Source organism: Phragmites australis, chromosome 16, assembly GCF_958298935.1.
Source record: "Phragmites australis chromosome 16, lpPhrAust1.1, whole genome shotgun sequence".
NCBI lineage: Eukaryota > Viridiplantae > Streptophyta > Magnoliopsida > Poales > Poaceae > Phragmites > Phragmites australis.
Genome location: NC_084936.1, coordinates 12946512 through 12963853, shown reverse-complemented (window position 1 = coordinate 12963853; position 17342 = coordinate 12946512). Strand labels below are relative to the sequence as shown.

Below are 17342 nucleotides of genomic sequence, written 5' to 3'. Positions count from 1 at the left end.
CTGCTCATCCATCAAACCAAAAGCTACTGTCTTTCCTACCCCACCCTCCTCTCTGCAAAGAGACAGACAGAGAGCGCAAAGGAAAAGGAAAAAGCAAAAGGAAAGGAGCCTCAGATTCACAACGGTAAAGCTTTTCAACATCCTGTTCATTGTAGCCCACTCAGTCTGGCGCCAGATTCACAAAAGGCTGGCGCCAGGAGCAGAGCAGGGAAGGATTTGGAAGGGGACCGTCAGCAGAGCACCACCAGAGCAGAGCACACGGAGGGGGACCCTCCAAACGCAAGCAACCAAGCCCAGAGCACAACTGCACGACGCCAGGGAAGATCAGAGCAGAAAAGAATCGCTGCAAGAATGCAGCCGGGGAGCACGGCCAGTGGTACTACTACCGGTGGACGGAGGCGTGTGTCGGTGCAGTCCACGAGGGGTGTCGGCGCGTCGGCATCGGGGGCGGGGTCGGCGTCGGTGTGGGAGGCGCGGAGGAGGATGGACGAGGTCAAGGGCGGCGTCAAGGTCTTCAGAGCCGGCGCTGGCGACGAGCCGGCCGACGAGGAAGGGATGCGGGTGTACCGCCGCCTGCACCGCAACCAGAGCGAGGGCGGCGCCGGCGGTGCCAACGCGGCGGCGAAGAAGAGGAGGAATTGGAAAGCGTCCGAGCCGGTCACCGCGATCGGGGAGCTGCGCAAATCGAGGTCCGACGCCGGGGCGGCGGCTGCTGTGGCGACCTCCGGGGTGGTCGCGAGGCGGGCCATGGCGAGGCTCACCACGCCGGAGAAGAAGGTAGCGCCCGCGGGCGGCGAGGTGAAGGAGGTGGTGGTCATCGAGGTGGCGAAGGCCCCATTGGAGGAAGCCAAGAACATGGTGCAACAAGCAGAGGAATTAGACGACGACGAGGACGAGTTAGGCGAGGAGCTGGAGACGGAGGAGGAGAAGCAGATGCTAGATCAAGATCACATGGCCATTGACGAGGACGAGACAGCTCTGCACCAAGGCAAGAAATTCATAGCTCCGCCCACTGTCGTTGCCAGATTCGTTTCTCGATGAGCTAATGTGACGGTGCTCTTGATTCCGTGCCATCTTGCAGTGGACGACGACCAAGATCTTGAGCCACCAGCAAAAGGTGAGAGAAAACATCTGCCAAATTTCCCATTTTTCTCCTCCACTCTTTTTCCCTTTCATGTTGTTGTTCTTGTCTCTAATTGCATCACTCCTTGAGTTAATGTAGCAGGGATTAAGCCGTCGCCATCGTTGGAAGAAGAGAGAGCGGCTAACCCGGGACCAGTGAAGCCGCCTCCAGGTCTTCGATCACTTTTACTTATTTACATTTTTGGCTGCGATGGAGTCAATCAAAGTTGCCAATTCGATCTTAATTTTGTGTTCTCGGATCGTCCAGAGAAGAAATTAGCTTCCGCGATCGATCTCCGAGCAATGAATCCGGAGCCCATGACCCCTCCTCCAGGTAAGTTCCTCTTCATCAGATGCGAAATTCATGATAATTCTGGTCCGTCTTTGTCTCACACCACCTACTGCCCCAATCCCCCGAAATGCAGTGGAGAAGAAGCCGACACCAATAATAGTTCACCGCATGACGAACGCAGAGCCGGCAAAACTGTTTCCAGGTCACTTTTATGCAAAAATTTAAGAAAAATATTAGATCAGTTCGAATACAATTTTAGCACTTCCCTGATGTTCTTGGCCACTTCAGTTATGTACTTCCTCGGTTTATTCAGAGAAGAAAGCTTTGCCGTCGACCGGTCGCCGAATTCAGAAGCAAGAGCCTGTTAGCACTCCTCCCGGTGAGTAGCATTTACCTGTTTGTTCTTTGTTCTTGGTCGTCTTCGTCTTGTTTTGTTATTTTTTAAATAACTGAAGTTCTTTTTTCTTATCTTGAAGTTGAGGAGGAGTATGAGGAGATTCAGGATAAGCCATCTGCACCCAGCAGAAGCCATGCAAGAATGCAGAATATTGGTAATGTTTAGTTACCTCGAAGATAACCAATTTGACAAATATTTTTTGTTTCCTGAGAACGCAACCATTTTGATGTGTTAGTTCAAGAACTTGAGATTGATTGTTCTTCTCCATTTTTTCCCCTTGTTTTTTTCCCCAGTGGATTTGGTGATGTGGAGAGATGTTTCTAAGTCTGCGCTTGTGTTTGGATTGGGAACTTTCTTGCTGATCTCCTCCTCTTATGCCAAAGACCTGAATTTCAAGTAAGTCACTGTTCATTATTTACTGCACTGTCACTCTGAAGTTATCAGGAGTTTAGAAGACTTAACAGAAAAATATGGGACAGCAATCAACAATTAACCTTCACTTTAAATTTCTGAATTCTGCAGCACAATCACAGCAGCTTCATATGCAGGCCTAATCTACCTTGGCCTAAGGTTCTTTAGCAAGTCCATACTGAATAGGTAACTAATTAATTTCCTTTAATTACCTGCATAAACATGTACAGAGGCATACAAAGTAAATTGTTTGTCATTAACCATTAAAACTCATTATGTGTAAAAATGCAGAAGTGAAAATATGGACTGTGATGATGAGAGGTGCTACCTGGTTGGGGAGGAGGAGGCCATCTGGCTGCTGAGGCTGGTGCTGCCGTACATTAATGAGGTGCTCCTGAATCTAAGGTCTCTCTTCTCTGGTGAGCCTGGAACCACCATGAAGGTAAAAAAAGAAAGATATTGTGTGTTCCTGTGAATATTAGGCAAAAAAAAAAACACTCTACTAGCTAGTATCTGGATTTGAGCTGACAAAGGAACACATGTGCTCTGATCTGCAGCTGGCGCTACTGCTGTTTGCACTGGCCCGATGTGGCAACTTTGTCACCCTCTGGACCCTGGCCAAACTGGGTAAGTAGCCCTGGAACAAGCCATAGATGTATCACTCTCTCCTCTGTTTTATTTTGTTTTCTGAGAGCCTCTTCTCTTCCTTCATTTAAACAAGAAACTAAAAAAATGAAGGCTCTGAACTCATGCATAGCCATCTGTAAAAGTTGAAGGGAAACGGCTCCATGGTTTCATCAACATTTTTTCTAGAAAGAAGTTTGTTACGGTCATGATGAAGTAAAACCTAGCTTTAACCGTCCATATGTATGTTGGGACCAGGAGCATCAGGAACTTTACATGTACAGCTAAAGGTGCAGGAGAACAACTGCAGTCACTGACTTTTTATGCCCTTTATCTGGTCCTTTTTTGCAGTGTTCTTTGGGGTCTTCATCATTCCGAAGGTCTGCTCCTCTTACTCCACGCAGCTGGCAAGATATGGTAAGTGAAGACAGCCCTCCATTTTTCATCTCTTATTTTCGCTACAACAAAGGTGCTAATAACACCCAAAAAAATAACATGAGCAAGAACACTCAGACACGGAAACCAGTCACCTAAAAATGGACCCCACTGAATTTCCAGCACTGGCTGGACCCGTTCGTAAGCGACTAGCATTTTGCACCCTGTTTTTGCCTCTATAGCTGCTTTGTTTGTAGAATTGTGGTTTTGGATCCAAAGCACTTGACCATGTGCATAGGTAGTGGCTAGGGAATTATGAACAAGGTAAACTGTGGAGCAGGGTGCCAGAATTTTATGAAAGTTAGGCACATACGTAGGCGGGATGGCACACACTGAAAAAAAAAAGAGTAAACACTGACACTGGTAGTACTCTAATATAGCAAGTGCCAGTAGATTAGGGTGCAGTTCAGATTAGTCCTAGTGGCGACATCTGTGTTCCTGGTTCTGACTTCTGAACAATCCCTTAGTTGAAGGTGATTCCTTGCTTTTGCTTCTTTTAGGTTATGATATGCATTCAACCAAATAGTATGGATCCAAATCTAGTTCAAGAGGCTGAGAGGTGTCATAAAACTTAGGATGAAAATAACATGTAAATAGCAGGCCAAGATGGTAGATGTAACTGTTACCCCCATTAGAATATTTTCTATATACTGATAGCCTACATATACAAACAATCAGACAATGTTATACAATGTAATTACTATACACAAGATGAATGATTTGACTTACAGTTAATCCTTACCCCTTTCCAAGGAGAACCATGACTTGATTGCATTCTTCAACCTAGGTTAGCTAGTAGTAAACTAGGAATGACAGCGTAGTTAGACCTAGGTATTGTTACTGACGGTAAAAGTAAATCGGTCTCTTCTTAAGATCCGAGGAAAAGTACATTTGCCGGGGTAACTTTTGCATCGGAGGTCACAGTTATTCCTCCTACCTTTTGCACGGGCGAGCTGTCACGTGGTCAAGGAGGGCTTAATTGTCATTTGACGGGCGTGCCTCAGCCCTCAAGCTCGAACGGTATGAAATCGATAGATGCTGTCCCCAGTGAAGTGACCCACACCTCCTTGTTTCCTTTCCTTTTCATATTCGAGGGGCAAAAAGTAAGATAATCTTTCCAACCAGTGTTCATTCTCATCAGTGGTGTCATTAAGGACTAATTTAGTGACAAAACCTTTGTTAGTTTGAAACATTTTCTTGGTGGATAGGACAATAGTAGCAACATCTCAAGGAAGTGCTGGGTTGTGTCATTCACACATCCAGCAGAGCCAATCTTGGGAGAGATATTTACTCCAATAATGGTTAGGTTCTAATAGGGGTCGGGTCCTATGTCATCACTAAGGTATCATTTTTTTACCCATCTTAGTGAACCTACTCTTGGACTTGTATGCTTGGACCATAGATAGCTCTTTAGCGTTCTCTTAACCAAATTTAAACCAGTGTTACTTGAACACCCATGTCCAAATTTTTTTCCCGAATCTGACACCCTGATCCGAGTCGGATTCCAACACCCATTTCCATGTCTAGGTAACACTGTTTTAAACACAAGCTTATGGTACAAAAGTAAGCCTTGCCCATTGTAGAGTATATATAGTCCCTAAGAGATCTTGTGGTTAATTAAGGTTAACTTGTCTCTGCTACCTAGACTCTCTTAAGATATTTTTCTTCTGGGATTCTTTCACCCAAGGCATATGTACTGTCAGTACTGAAGCTTCCTATCTTTGCCCTTCTGCATGTGTAGTGTTGGGCCTGTTGGAACTTGAATCACTCACCTCCAAACATATTTCCCATCCTAGATCTGGCCTCCCATCTGTGGGGCCACATTTTGTTCAACAACCCACCAACCCACTCGTGACATGATAATTAAACTTGCATTTCATTAACAACCACACAAGATCATAGATGTTTTAAATATGTATGATGTTGTAGTGCTACCATATCTGCCATTTCGATTCTTTAGTTAGCGCTGCGTTTTGACTTATAATTTTTGAAGCAACCTTGTGTCATCCGTACCAATTAGAAACATAATAAAGTGGAGGCATCATGTGATCTATGATGAAGTTGATTGTGATGAGAATTCCTTTAATCCCACCACAAGTAGTAGTTAACGATCTAGCTATCTGAGTCATCAAGTCTCATGGCGCCCGTGTAGCTGGTAGATAGCTTCTCGTTACCCAAAACCTTAATCTGCTGCATGTTCTTTGTTCCTTCCTCAAGTTTCCTTCTCATTTGTTTGATGCTACCAAATTGTTTCCTGTTAACAACAACATAAAGCGTATGCAGCTGAGTACACACTGCCAACATTCCTCCAAGTGTTGATGCTAGTGTGGACCAACAGCAACACCAATTTTATTTTTCTTTCCCCAAATGAAAAAGAAAGTTCAGATAAAGAAACTATACAGTGAACTTTATGCTTGGTTCCCTGTATCTTTTCTTTTCATGATGGCAGGGCACTAGCACTTAAACTAGGCCCTGGTTTCACTTGTTCTTAATCATAATGTCTAGCTCCATCTGATGGGCAAAGAACACCAGGAATCCTCCAGACCAAGCAGGAAGAGTTGAACATGATATGGCGCGCTTGACTACCCATGAAGGACAGACAACCATAATTCCTGGTTCTTATTTTGTCCGAAAAGAATATCAAAGAATAATTCCTGGTTCTTATGTTTTTCAAAAATAATCTTTTTGTCGTCTGATTGTGTAATACTACCAGTTTTAAAACTTTATTTTTGCTTGATTTTCACGGCATGCAGGCAGATTTTGGCTGGAGAGGTTTAGGGACGCCTGGGAGTCATGCTCCCACAAGAAGGCAGTCGTGGCGGCCGTATTCACCCTCGTCTGGAACGTCTCCTCCACAGTTGTTCGTGTCTGGGCTGGTAATCATCTTATTCTCCTACCAATGAAAAATGTTTCAGTGGTCGCTGGCCAGCGTTACAAATTTAACTGGTAACAACCGACAACCAATTTTTAAAAAAGTACCGTACATAAAAAGGCGAACAAAATTTGATTTGAAAAAAGTTTGATGCTGATTTTTTTGCAGAGAAGGGATAACTCAGAATGCTAGCAATAGACTCTATAGTATAAGTGTATAATCCAGTGAAACATGATTCTTTCATATATTAAAGGTTTTCATTCTTCGTAGGAATGCTGAGCATCTTTGGCCATCTCTGTTGCAGTGTTCATGTTGTTGGTGGCGATGAAGTGCTACCAGCAGCGCATGGTGGACTTCGGCTGGAGCAGCACGGTGGAGGGAGCCCAGGAAGCAATGGTCGGCGCACAACGAGAGGAGCCTCCGGCGAAAGCTGGCACGGCCAGTCCCAAGGACGAGACGGAAGGATTCAGAGCTGCAGCGCCACAGCACAGGCGAGCACCGGTCTGCTCGCCAGTCTCCGGCGAGTTCGCGAGGGAGAGACTGAGGGTGAGGGGCGGCATTCAGCCGAGATGACGTGTAGAATTTCAAAGGCTGGCTTTTCCTTCTTTTCCGCCTTTTTACTTTTGCCCTTTGTGTAGTTTTTAATGTTGTGATCGTGTGATGGGTAGTGTACACCGGGCATGATCCGGGTGTCTTCGGATGTTCAGGAATTGGCAGGTAATAATGACCCAAATCTATACACAACGTTCATGCATGGTCCCGATACACCGTACAAGTCTCAATGCCCTTAAGGCCAACGTATGATTACTGGCACGCCTTGTTTGGAATGCCAGATTTACAGATGAGGCAGTATAATTCCCATAGGAATCCCGTGAAAACCTCACGTTTGGCCTAATTTTGTAGTGAATCTACCAATTCGGCTGCATTATGTCGGAAAGTTTACTTGGTACTGCTGCTTCATAAGAGCATAAAAACACATAATTATGATAATCAAGACATCAAGCACGTGACAATTTGTGAATTATACTATTTTCACAAATTATACTATTTTTCCCACCATTTAAGGATTTTTTTTTATATTCTTGGCTACCAGTTTCATTACTTCAAAGATCTCATCTGTGACTTGCATTGACTTTCCAGTTCTGTAGTTGAACAATTGATAGCACAAGGCTCAGTTTTTTTGCTACAACTGATAGCAGAAAGGCTCCTGCACAACGTGTCAAAAAACATAAATTTCCATGACTGAAACAAAAGTGCGATAACAAATATAAAAAGAGCAATATACTTCTGCACTTGGTATGAAACTGACGAATAGCTCAGCATGGCAAGAAAAACTTGATTATGTAACCATAAGCTACTGAAACTGTAACTAATGCAATGGGTTTAAAAGACAATTAAAATCATCAGATTCTTTTATGATAAAGTACTATGCTGAAAAACAGAAGCAGGTGAAAATATGATGAACTTACCAACCTAATTGACAAGAAATGATATCCAGTTGCATGCTAGTGGTATCATGTGTCCCTCGAGGACATTTGATCAAGAACTTCATGCACAAATAAATCCTGCAACTCTAAGTATCTCCTTCTCCATTCTGTCCCCTGTTGGTTTGGTGCGCCATATGGAGTGCTTGTCCCGGAGTCAAGTAACCTGGAAGAACCGCCATGCTTCTGGACCAAAGCAGAATGATAAGATGAAATAGAAAGAAACATGGAAATGAAAGTACAGCATCAAATGGCAGACAAAATAAAATCAGCCAACCTGAAGTGTATTTAAGCAGCACTCCAGAAAAGTAGAGCTTAAATTTCCAGCAACAGGAACATCATTCTCAGGCCGTGGCAGAATTACAGCCCGTGGTTCAACTTCCCCACTTGCTGAGCAAACTTTACGTAATGGTTGTAGGGGAGGCAGATTTACTCGTTTTGGTGTTAGTATCAGAACATTGGTTACGGGACCTGCCAAACAGGTATATCACCAAATCCCAACACTCAACAGTATGTACTTTCGGAAAGAAAAAAAAAACGTGATTCAGAAAATAAATACAAAAAAGTACAATGATACATTGTGAGTGCAATGCATTGAATAGTTTAAGCATTAGCTTTCCAAATATATAAGCTTATGGTAAAGATTAAATAAAGTTTTCAATGAATTGCACAAAAAGTATTATGTCATTTGTAATACAAGTATTGTACCTAGTAACACAAAACTATATGTATTGTGCACCAATTTCACACAAAATCCGATTTTAATTAGATTCACTCAAAAAATGGTCTTATATTTCTCCAAAAATCCTAGAACTTTTTGTACATGTTCTATAATTCATGTGTAACCCATTTTAATTGGATTCACTAAAAAAGACTGTAGAATCTAAACTAAAATTCTCAAAAAAGGCTACTTTTATAACACCTAACAATTATTATGGTCTCAAATAAAATCTTAAAAATCTAAAATTCATTAATTTTCTTCTTATATGATGGACTAATTTTTAAAATTATTTCCAGTCCTAGGTATATGGTGAAAAAGTGAGTTCCTCTATTTTACTAACAATTGTTAGGAGTTATAAAAATAGTATTTTTAGAGAATTTTAGTTTAAATTCTATATAGGCTTTTAGGTAAATCTAATTAAAATAGGTTGCACATGAATTATGGAACACGCACAAAATGTTCTAAGATTTTTGGAGAAACATAAGACCATTGTTTGAATGAATCTAATTAAATCAGATTTTGTGTGAAATTGGCACACAATACTTGTAGTTTTATGTTACTAGACACAATACTTGTAGTTTTATGTTGCAAATGGCACAATACTTATAGTTTTGTGCAATTCACTCTAAAGTTTTACCATAAGTCATGAAACTTACATGTATGAACCCATGGAGACAAACTTCAGCAGTCCAAAGTTCATGTTTTAATTATAATCAAGACTTCCCAGAGAGTTGTTTTTTTTTCTGTTGACTATAAGATTTTGTAAAAGTCTCAAACAAGAGTTCTTCAAGCTAAGAGTTGATTTCTTTGTCTACTATAAGGTTTTGTAAAGAGTGAAAGTTCTTTGAGGTATGGATCTATGCAATTCAACCCAGGTAAAGTATCACCGAACAATGGACCATAAATTGTGCACAAACCTCAACTTTCCAATGTATTAAATATATATTCTGTTTGGGCCTACAGGCTACAACTAACGACAGAGGCAACAAATGGAACATCTTTTGGCCTTTGAATGTTTCTCTGGGAGGGAAGTTCTACTTTCTAGTCAATGCAGCATGTCACAACTCACATGAACCCATACAAGAATGTGCAATCTCGCACTACATTGGGTACAAGTTCAAAATAAAGAAGGTTTTCAGCATGAAATAGCCTTTTTCATGTAATGTTAAAGAGTGGAACCTTGGGAGTGTTTGAATTTTCGGGTCACTTGTTGACTTCTAGTATCCCAAACCCGAACATTACCATCCTCTGATCCAGACACCAGTAGAAGTCCATCTGTGCTCGATGCTAAGCTGGTTACTCCCTTGCTGTATCAATTAAACAAATTGCCAGGATCGATTCAAGAAATCTTGCCACACAAATAATAAAAAATTAACATTAAAGAAACTCAAAACTAAACAGAGCAAGTAGTTACAAACATATTCCTTTAGATAAAGGCATTCATTAACTTACATTACTAATCATAATGCACACCAATCATTCCATCAAACCCAATATCCAGCTGAACTGCATTTTCTAAGCAGTGCAGCAACACAGAAACAGAATGAGGGGACTACTTTAGTTAAAGGTTAGTCGTGGTTGTTATATAGTTGTATGGAATAAGCAAACATGATTTTCCATAATTTGATCAACAGCGATTGTCAGGAACTCAGGATATAAATGGCATTCCATTTTTAGTAAGAAAATATGTGAAAATTTAAACTCTTTCGAGGATACAATTGGAATTATCCCTTTCCTTCTATGGGCCACTGGAAATAATTTTGTGAAGATACAGTTATCAATTCAGTCAAAAAAGATACAGTTACCCTAAGGCTGTTCAGAATATCCATGTTGCCAGCTTAATCCCAAGCTGGATTATTCTCATATTATTTTTTTGTGCTTGTACTAAATGAAGGGTTTTGAATTTCTATTATTCCTAGTTGTGGCTTACTATTAGTGAGTAGAAACAACAGGGAGGTTCCCCACAATGTAATTTTTTATTCGCTCAACTATAAAGTGGATTTTTTTTTATCGGTATAAAGCGGATGTCAAAGATACGGAATATTGTGAAAGCTGACAACCCTTTCCGCTTTGTACATGCTTCCGATGAAATAGATGAAATATAGGACCATGATCTTTTAAGTGGTCAATAACTCTTCACTCACGGAGTTTTATGATACATACAAGAAACGATAAACTGAAAAAGTGATTTCCATGACCAAAACACTTCAAAAAACCCCATGTGACAGACATGAATGTATGATAGCAAATGGTCATATGTACAACAGCCCCACAACAAATCTACCAGATCAATTGAAGGGCATCCAGAATTTTAACTTTCATGATTCCAAAATACCACCTTAAGCTTATGTATCTCATTCGGCCACCCAATGTCATATTTGTCAGCAAATGATGTTCCCGCTTTGACTTTCCTTGGTGAGCTTATGCGTGCAAGCAGCCATCTTGGCACCTATTGCCCCTACAATGCTTGAGCCGCAGGCCTCAATATTGGGAAAATATTGTCAGCGATTAATATAATACCTTTGCAATGTAATTATAGGACATGATTGTCAAGTTTTATTTCTTCGGTTCTAAAATTAAGAAAATTCATTGTATCCACTAAATTTCACTCTTATATCTGATCTTCCACCCAAAAACACTTATGTTAGTGCGGTGAAACACTTCCCTTGTGCTTATCTTGGGTTGCCCCTGTCAGTCAAGGAACTCACCAACGCTGAACTACAACCGCTAGTTGATAAAGTAGCAGACTACTTGCTAGGTTGGAGAGCTTCTTTGAAGACAAAAGCTAGCAGGCTAGTGATGGTACGCGTGGTTCTCACTGCTACACCAATCTATTTGATGATTGCAATGGACCTTCCTAAATGGGTAATCAAAGCAATTGATAAGAGAAGGGGGTTTCTTTGGAAGGGGCAAGAACATGCCATAGGCGGTAACTGTTTGGTCTCATGGCAAAGGGTTCAACAGCCTATCCAGTATGGCGGAATGGGCATTCATGATTTCTCTTGTGGGTTGGGCACTACGTATCAGATGGTTGTGGCAAGAAAAAACAGACCCTTCAAAACCATGGGCAGGTCTTCACATTCAAGTTCACCAAAATGAATACCTCCAATTGTGAGAGATGCTAGAAAACATACACCTTCAGCAACATGTCTAGGATCAACGTATTTGGAAGCTTTCAAGCTCTGGCATCTACTCTAGCAGATTGTCCTACAGAGCATTCTTCGTTGGGACCATTAGATTCGCACTATGGAAGAGGATTTGAAAGTCTTGGGTTCCTCTATGGTGCAAATTTTTTCATATGGCTTGTTGTCCTCAATCGTTGTTGGACTTCTGATAGGTTGTTAAAGCAGGGATTACCACATCGAGTGGCATACCCACTTTGTGATCAAGCCCCTGAAACCATTAACCACCTACTGATCTTGTGTGTGGTCGCGAGGGAAGTTTGGTTCACTATTTTTCAAAAAAATGGCCTGCAGGCTCTATCTCCACAACCAGATGTCGTTACATTGATCAAATAGTGGCATGGGAGATTTGGAAACACTAAAACAACTGTGTTTTCCACAATGCTAGCCCTAGTGTGTCCTTGGTAGTGCAAATAGTAGAGGGAGCCTTTGGCGTACAATTGGGGGCTCATGGCCTCCAGACCCTTTTCTAGGGTCGGTGTTCTTGCCCTTTGGTCGTTTCCTTTGTTCAAGTGTGGCGCGTATGTATCTGTTGGACTAGAGTGTTTGCGTTTTGGATGTGTAGTGTGTGTGGTGTTGTACATTTGGTATATTTCTTAATGAAATGACACGCGGCTCTCCTGCGTTGATCGGAAAAAAAAAATTGAACATTATATGCCCATTCCATCAACCTACCATATGTTGTTAAGTGGGACATGGAAAGAAATTTCGGTCCTCTAGTCTTGGACAATGCTCAATTTGGCAATCCTGCAACATGCCACCAAGATTGGAGATAGAAGTTGAATCGTCCTAATCTTTGACTGATGCTTGCTCCAATTCAAGTAATGGACAAAACCGTTATAGTCCACCACCACATCATCCACTCAACAAGCAATAAACAATGCTAGTATGCATCAAATAAAAAAAAGGAAATTTAGGAAACCAGATTTCTATATTTAAATCATTGAATATTTAGATAAATATTTTCCTAGAACTGCAACCAAAAAGAAATGGAAGGGTATTTATTTTTAGAAGTCATTTGATAGAACCGATGACTCTTTCATAGAATTCGAACTATTGTGCCCCTCGGTAAAAGCCAAAATGAATAGAGTTGGTGCTCAGACATCCAAAGAATGTCGTCCTTGCAGCATCAGGGAGTGCCGATGTACCATGTACCAGTCCATCGACAAGGAAGCTAAGAGTTGGGGCGAAGGTCTACAATGATAAATAATCAAGCTAAGTGTTGGTGCAATGCACCTTCGTGTAAAAACTACTAGATTTGATGAACTAGGATGTTGATGAACTAGTTCAATGGCTTCCTTTCCGAATGTTGATGAACTAGGAGATTTGGATGTTTAGCCTATGTGAAGAGAACCCTGTTTACAAGATGAGATGCCTGAAAGGAATCTCTACAGAATGGATAATCATCATAGTTATCACGGCAGTCTCTATGAATCACCTAGTCGACAGCTATGCATCTTGGCGGCTAGAGGTGGACAATATAGACCATTGCCTAGAATGGTTGAGAAAAAGAGAGAAAGATTTCCTAGATTATTACCAACAAAGAACAAAGCCAAAGCTAATGCAGCTACTTTCCTAAGCTTGCCATTGCCTCCTTCCAATTCTGTTGCAGCAATAGTGATCACTGCCCGACCATGAGGCAAATGATCGTCAACAACAGGATCACGTTTCTTAAGCTTAAGGATGGTCTACCATGTACCATGACACTTGTGCTGCCCTGTCTAACAAGCTCGAGCATGGTGTGGAGCCATGGTATCAAAGGCACCCATGGTATGGTAGGGTGAGGCAGGGAAGAGGTATGAATGATTAGCAACTTGAGAATGACAGCAACAACAATATCACTCGTCATGAGAGCTCGAGGGAGGGAATGAGCCAATGGTGGCTGTAGAGGTAATGGAGTGAGAGTGGAGGGGATTGCCTGATAGTATTAGTGCTTAAATGGTTGTAGGGAACAAGTGGTATAGTGGCCAATATATCTCTCATTTTATTCTCCGGGCCTGTTTGGGACAACTTCTAACCAACTTACAGTGAAAAAAAAACCGCCGAAGGGTGCCAAACGGCGCGATTTTCGTCCTGCTTCCCTCGTACACGATTTCCTTCGACGTGGACGATAGCCTGAAACGCGAAAGCGGCCACAAACCAGATTCTGACAAACACGGAGGGAAACAATGGAAGAGCCCATGATGTTTGGATGTAATTACCCGCAAATGCCACTGAGTTACCCCTCAATGTCCGCCCCCTCCAGAGACTCATATAAAACCATTCGACGCCAGTTCGCTTGAGAGAAATCAGATGAGGGGAGAGGGTGATTAGGGCTAGACCTCCAGCTGCGGCAGCTCCGACTAAACGGCTGCTCACCTGCACCTCCGTCGACTCTCTCGGTGAGCCCCCCTCCTTCCTCGCCGCTCGGCCCCTCCGATGGCTCCTCGACGCACCTCCACTAACGGAAGCCGACACAATTGCTGCTTGACACCAAACCCTGCCTGGACGCCGTCGGCTGCCCAGACGCCTCCTCGTCCACCCTAGTATACCGCGCATCCTGCTAGACGCCAGGAAGCAGAGGTGACTCTCCATCCCCTTTCTCCCTTATCTGATTAAAAATGGATAGTCATGGATTTGTGTGTGTGTGTGTGTGAATCAAAACTATATGCTGTTATTTGGATGGATCTAGGTCATTGTTATTAAGTCGAACGATTAGTCGCGACTAATCGTCGATTAATCGACAAGTCGGTACCCATGCTCGACTAGAGGGCCTCGACTCGACTTGGAGGGCTAGTCAAGCGACCGGTCGACTGGGCGGCGACTGGCTGCGAGTGGGCATTCAACTGGAGATCGATTGGGCTATCCTTGGCCCATTTTTTCAGCCCACATTTGTTGCTACCAGCCCACCAGTCCAATTCAGAAATTATAACCCTAAGCAACTAAACCGTCACAGCAATGCTTACGTTAATCTGCAATTCTGCATTCTGCTGTGTGCTGTGATGCTGTCCTAAACTCCTATTCTCCTAATGTTTATCTTTATCTGCTGTCTAAAAGTCTTGCAATTGTTGTTATATTGTGACCTGTGAGGCCTGCAAATACACGATCTAGAGTCCAGACTCTAGAGTCCACCTCCAGACTAGTCGTGGACTAGTTGCGACTAGTCGACCCTATGGCGACTCGACTCGACTTTACGACTTGATAACTATGGTCTAGGTATAATAAGATTGATTTGTGTGTTTGGGAAAACAAATCGAAACTAGATGTTATAAAAGTTTTGATTCAAGGACCGGAAATCACCCGGTTCTCGATTTGTCTTGGACGGTCTAGTCTCATGTATACATTCTCCAAAACCATGTATGCATTCATCACCATTGTAACTTTGTGATTCATCTGAAAGGGTCCTGCTGCAACCTGCTTTTATGTTGTGGGTATCTCAGTTGTGTTTTACCTTATATTTTATTCTTGGATGATGGTAGAAAATCATTGAGGAAAAAGAAATAGAGCAGTTGTACGCAATTTGTTATTTGCATTTCCTTATCAGTCTGTATGCAATGCAAATGGCAAAAGCTCCAAATTATTTTGTTTGTTGCCAGTTAGCTGCAAGCTCCCGTGAATCACAAGCTCATCAATTGAGCTCATCTAGGATGAAGGCTAAGATGAGAAGTTGCAGGCTACATGTGTATTCAAAGAGGACAAGTTCATTGGTGTAGAGTCGTAAAGGTTTGTATCACAACTATGAAGGTGTGTCCATGGAAGTAGATGCAACTTTCGGTGATCGCTCTATTGAAGCATGTTTTCTTTGGAGAGCTCGGCGATGACTGGAGTAGTTTTTCATGCACATACCATGTGCAGTTCAGTGATAATGTGTGACAATTATTTGTGCTATTTGTTCCAACAATAGTATTTCTCCTTTAGGTGTTGATGTGCAGACCGTAAACTACTATTGGCTGTTCATTTTTGTATGTTACCAATGACTATTCAGGTTCAATATAAATTTTTGCATTTATACATGATTTTCAACATGGTCACCACCCAATGGGATTGAAGGAGGTGTTCAACCATGCACATTCATCACTCCAAAATGTGGTCAAGCGTTGCTTTGGAATTCTAAAGATGAAATGGCGTATTCTCTTAAACTTGCCTAGCTATCCAATAGAGAAGCAATCGAAAATTATAATTGTTGTAATGGCTCTTCATTATTTGATTAGGGATAGCGTCATAGATGGTATAGATTTTGAAAACTATGTTGTTGAGAATGCAGCCACTCAAAGTACCCAAGATATCTTCAATGATGGTAGTGTAAGACATGAAAGTGGCATGGGCTCCTTAGGCGATTCTATTGCCATCGCTTTGCTACCATGAACATTGAAACTACACTTGACTACTATTTTGTTGGACTTAGTGGAAATTAACTTTGTTTTTGTTGTACTTTAAATTTTATATGAAATTATTCATATTACAATGCGCTTTTGTTTAAATACAAAAATTTAATGAAAATAATATCATATATACAATTATTCATATGACAGACAAGTTCATACGATTCATGGGCATAACAGTCATTAAACACTTAGGACAGACAGTCTCCCTCAAAAAAATCAAGGTTGTCAAACTGCCAGCTTTTCCAGCCAGCCGATTCTCCAGGCATCAGCTTCTCAGAAAAGCTCCTCAGAAAAAAACCTGTCACAAATAGGGCCTCAAATAATTATACACTATAGGTGTTGATTAGGCTAATACAAAGCATGGTCTGATCAGCACCGCAACCAATCGAAGCGCCAAGATAACTATGATAGGCATCGCACTCCATGTCTGGAGAGTGGAGACCATATTCTCAAGGGTAAGCAATAGGAATGTGCCAAAGTACATGATAGGGCTTTCATCCCAAAGAAAATGGTCCGGGTAAACAAGAAGAACTTCTCGATTTAAATATGAATCCTTCCCATTTTCAGCTAATGGAGAAATCTTTGCCATCTTTGTGTTAGGTAACCAGCATATTGAGTGATTCCCCTCCAATCTAGGAATAACATCCATTAATTAGCCGCCCCAAGAGTGAGACACCGAACTTTCAACGCTATACAAAATTAGGCCCTGTTTGGCACAACAATCCGCTTCCTAGAGAATCCTGTGAAAGCAGATTCTGCTTCTCCGGATTGTGCAGTTCATTATCAGAATCCGCTTACTGATAATTTGCTACAGGATCCTATCGTTTGGCATAGCATCTGCAGAATCCTCTAGAATCCACAAATAGAAGATGTGCCAAATAGAGCCTTAGTGTCTCAAAAAAGAAACAATAATGCTTTGTTTTAAGCTTGTTATCAGAGTTCCGCAGGAGTCAAGCGCTAACAAAGAAGAATTAGAAAACATGCACTTCCCTTCTGTATCTTTTGGAACTTGTCAAATGTAATGCCAACAACTACATGAACACCTAAACACTATATGTTTGTGTCGACAGTATCAACTATAAGTGCACAACACATGGCACAGTAAAATATTTATCATTTCTAATATCCAAGATAGACTCTTAAGTCTTAAATAAGCCATAGAAGAACAAACTAGCACTAACTTTGACTGTTTATATCCAAAAATAATAATAATTTATATTTTTCATATGGAAATGATATTGACAGATTTATCATCAAAAGCACCTTCATACTATTACATTTAATTATTTAAAATAATCCTTTGGTAACATATAATTAGCAAAAGTAAGGGTCAAACATATGCTTTGGATACCATGACAATATCCTAAAGCACAAGTAAAAGAGAATAGAGGGACGACTAAAATGAACTCCGCGACAGTAGTCTCATATTCCTTCTAGC

The 17342-nt window shown here is 41.6% G+C and overlaps 1 protein-coding gene across 4 annotated transcripts; it reads left to right on the top strand.

Moving 5' to 3' along the window:
• On the top strand, positions 1-6918 carry LOC133894727 (reticulon-like protein B21). 4 transcript variants are annotated; one of them, XR_009905505.1, is made up of 14 exons: positions 1-988; positions 1082-1117; positions 1223-1294; positions 1391-1456; positions 1548-1616; positions 1728-1793; positions 1891-1965; positions 2105-2207; positions 2334-2408; positions 2514-2664; positions 2780-2849; positions 3198-3263; positions 5814-6157; positions 6458-6488. XR_009905505.1 is itself a non-coding variant. In XM_062334888.1 (14 exons), the coding sequence occupies exons 1-13, from the start codon at positions 352-354 to the stop codon at positions 5861-5863; spliced, it is 1536 nt and encodes a 511-aa protein (XP_062190872.1). In that variant the 5' UTR covers positions 1-351; the 3' UTR covers positions 5864-5896; positions 6035-6157. The 4 variants fall into 4 exon arrangements, 2 of the variants coding, with proteins under 2 accessions (XP_062190872.1, XP_062190871.1); XR_009905506.1 differs by lacking the exon at positions 6458-6488 and having other exon boundaries at positions 5814-5938; positions 6035-6157; XM_062334888.1 differs by lacking the exon at positions 6458-6488 and having other exon boundaries at positions 5814-5896; positions 6035-6157.
• Positions 6919-17342: the final 10424 nt, after the last annotated feature.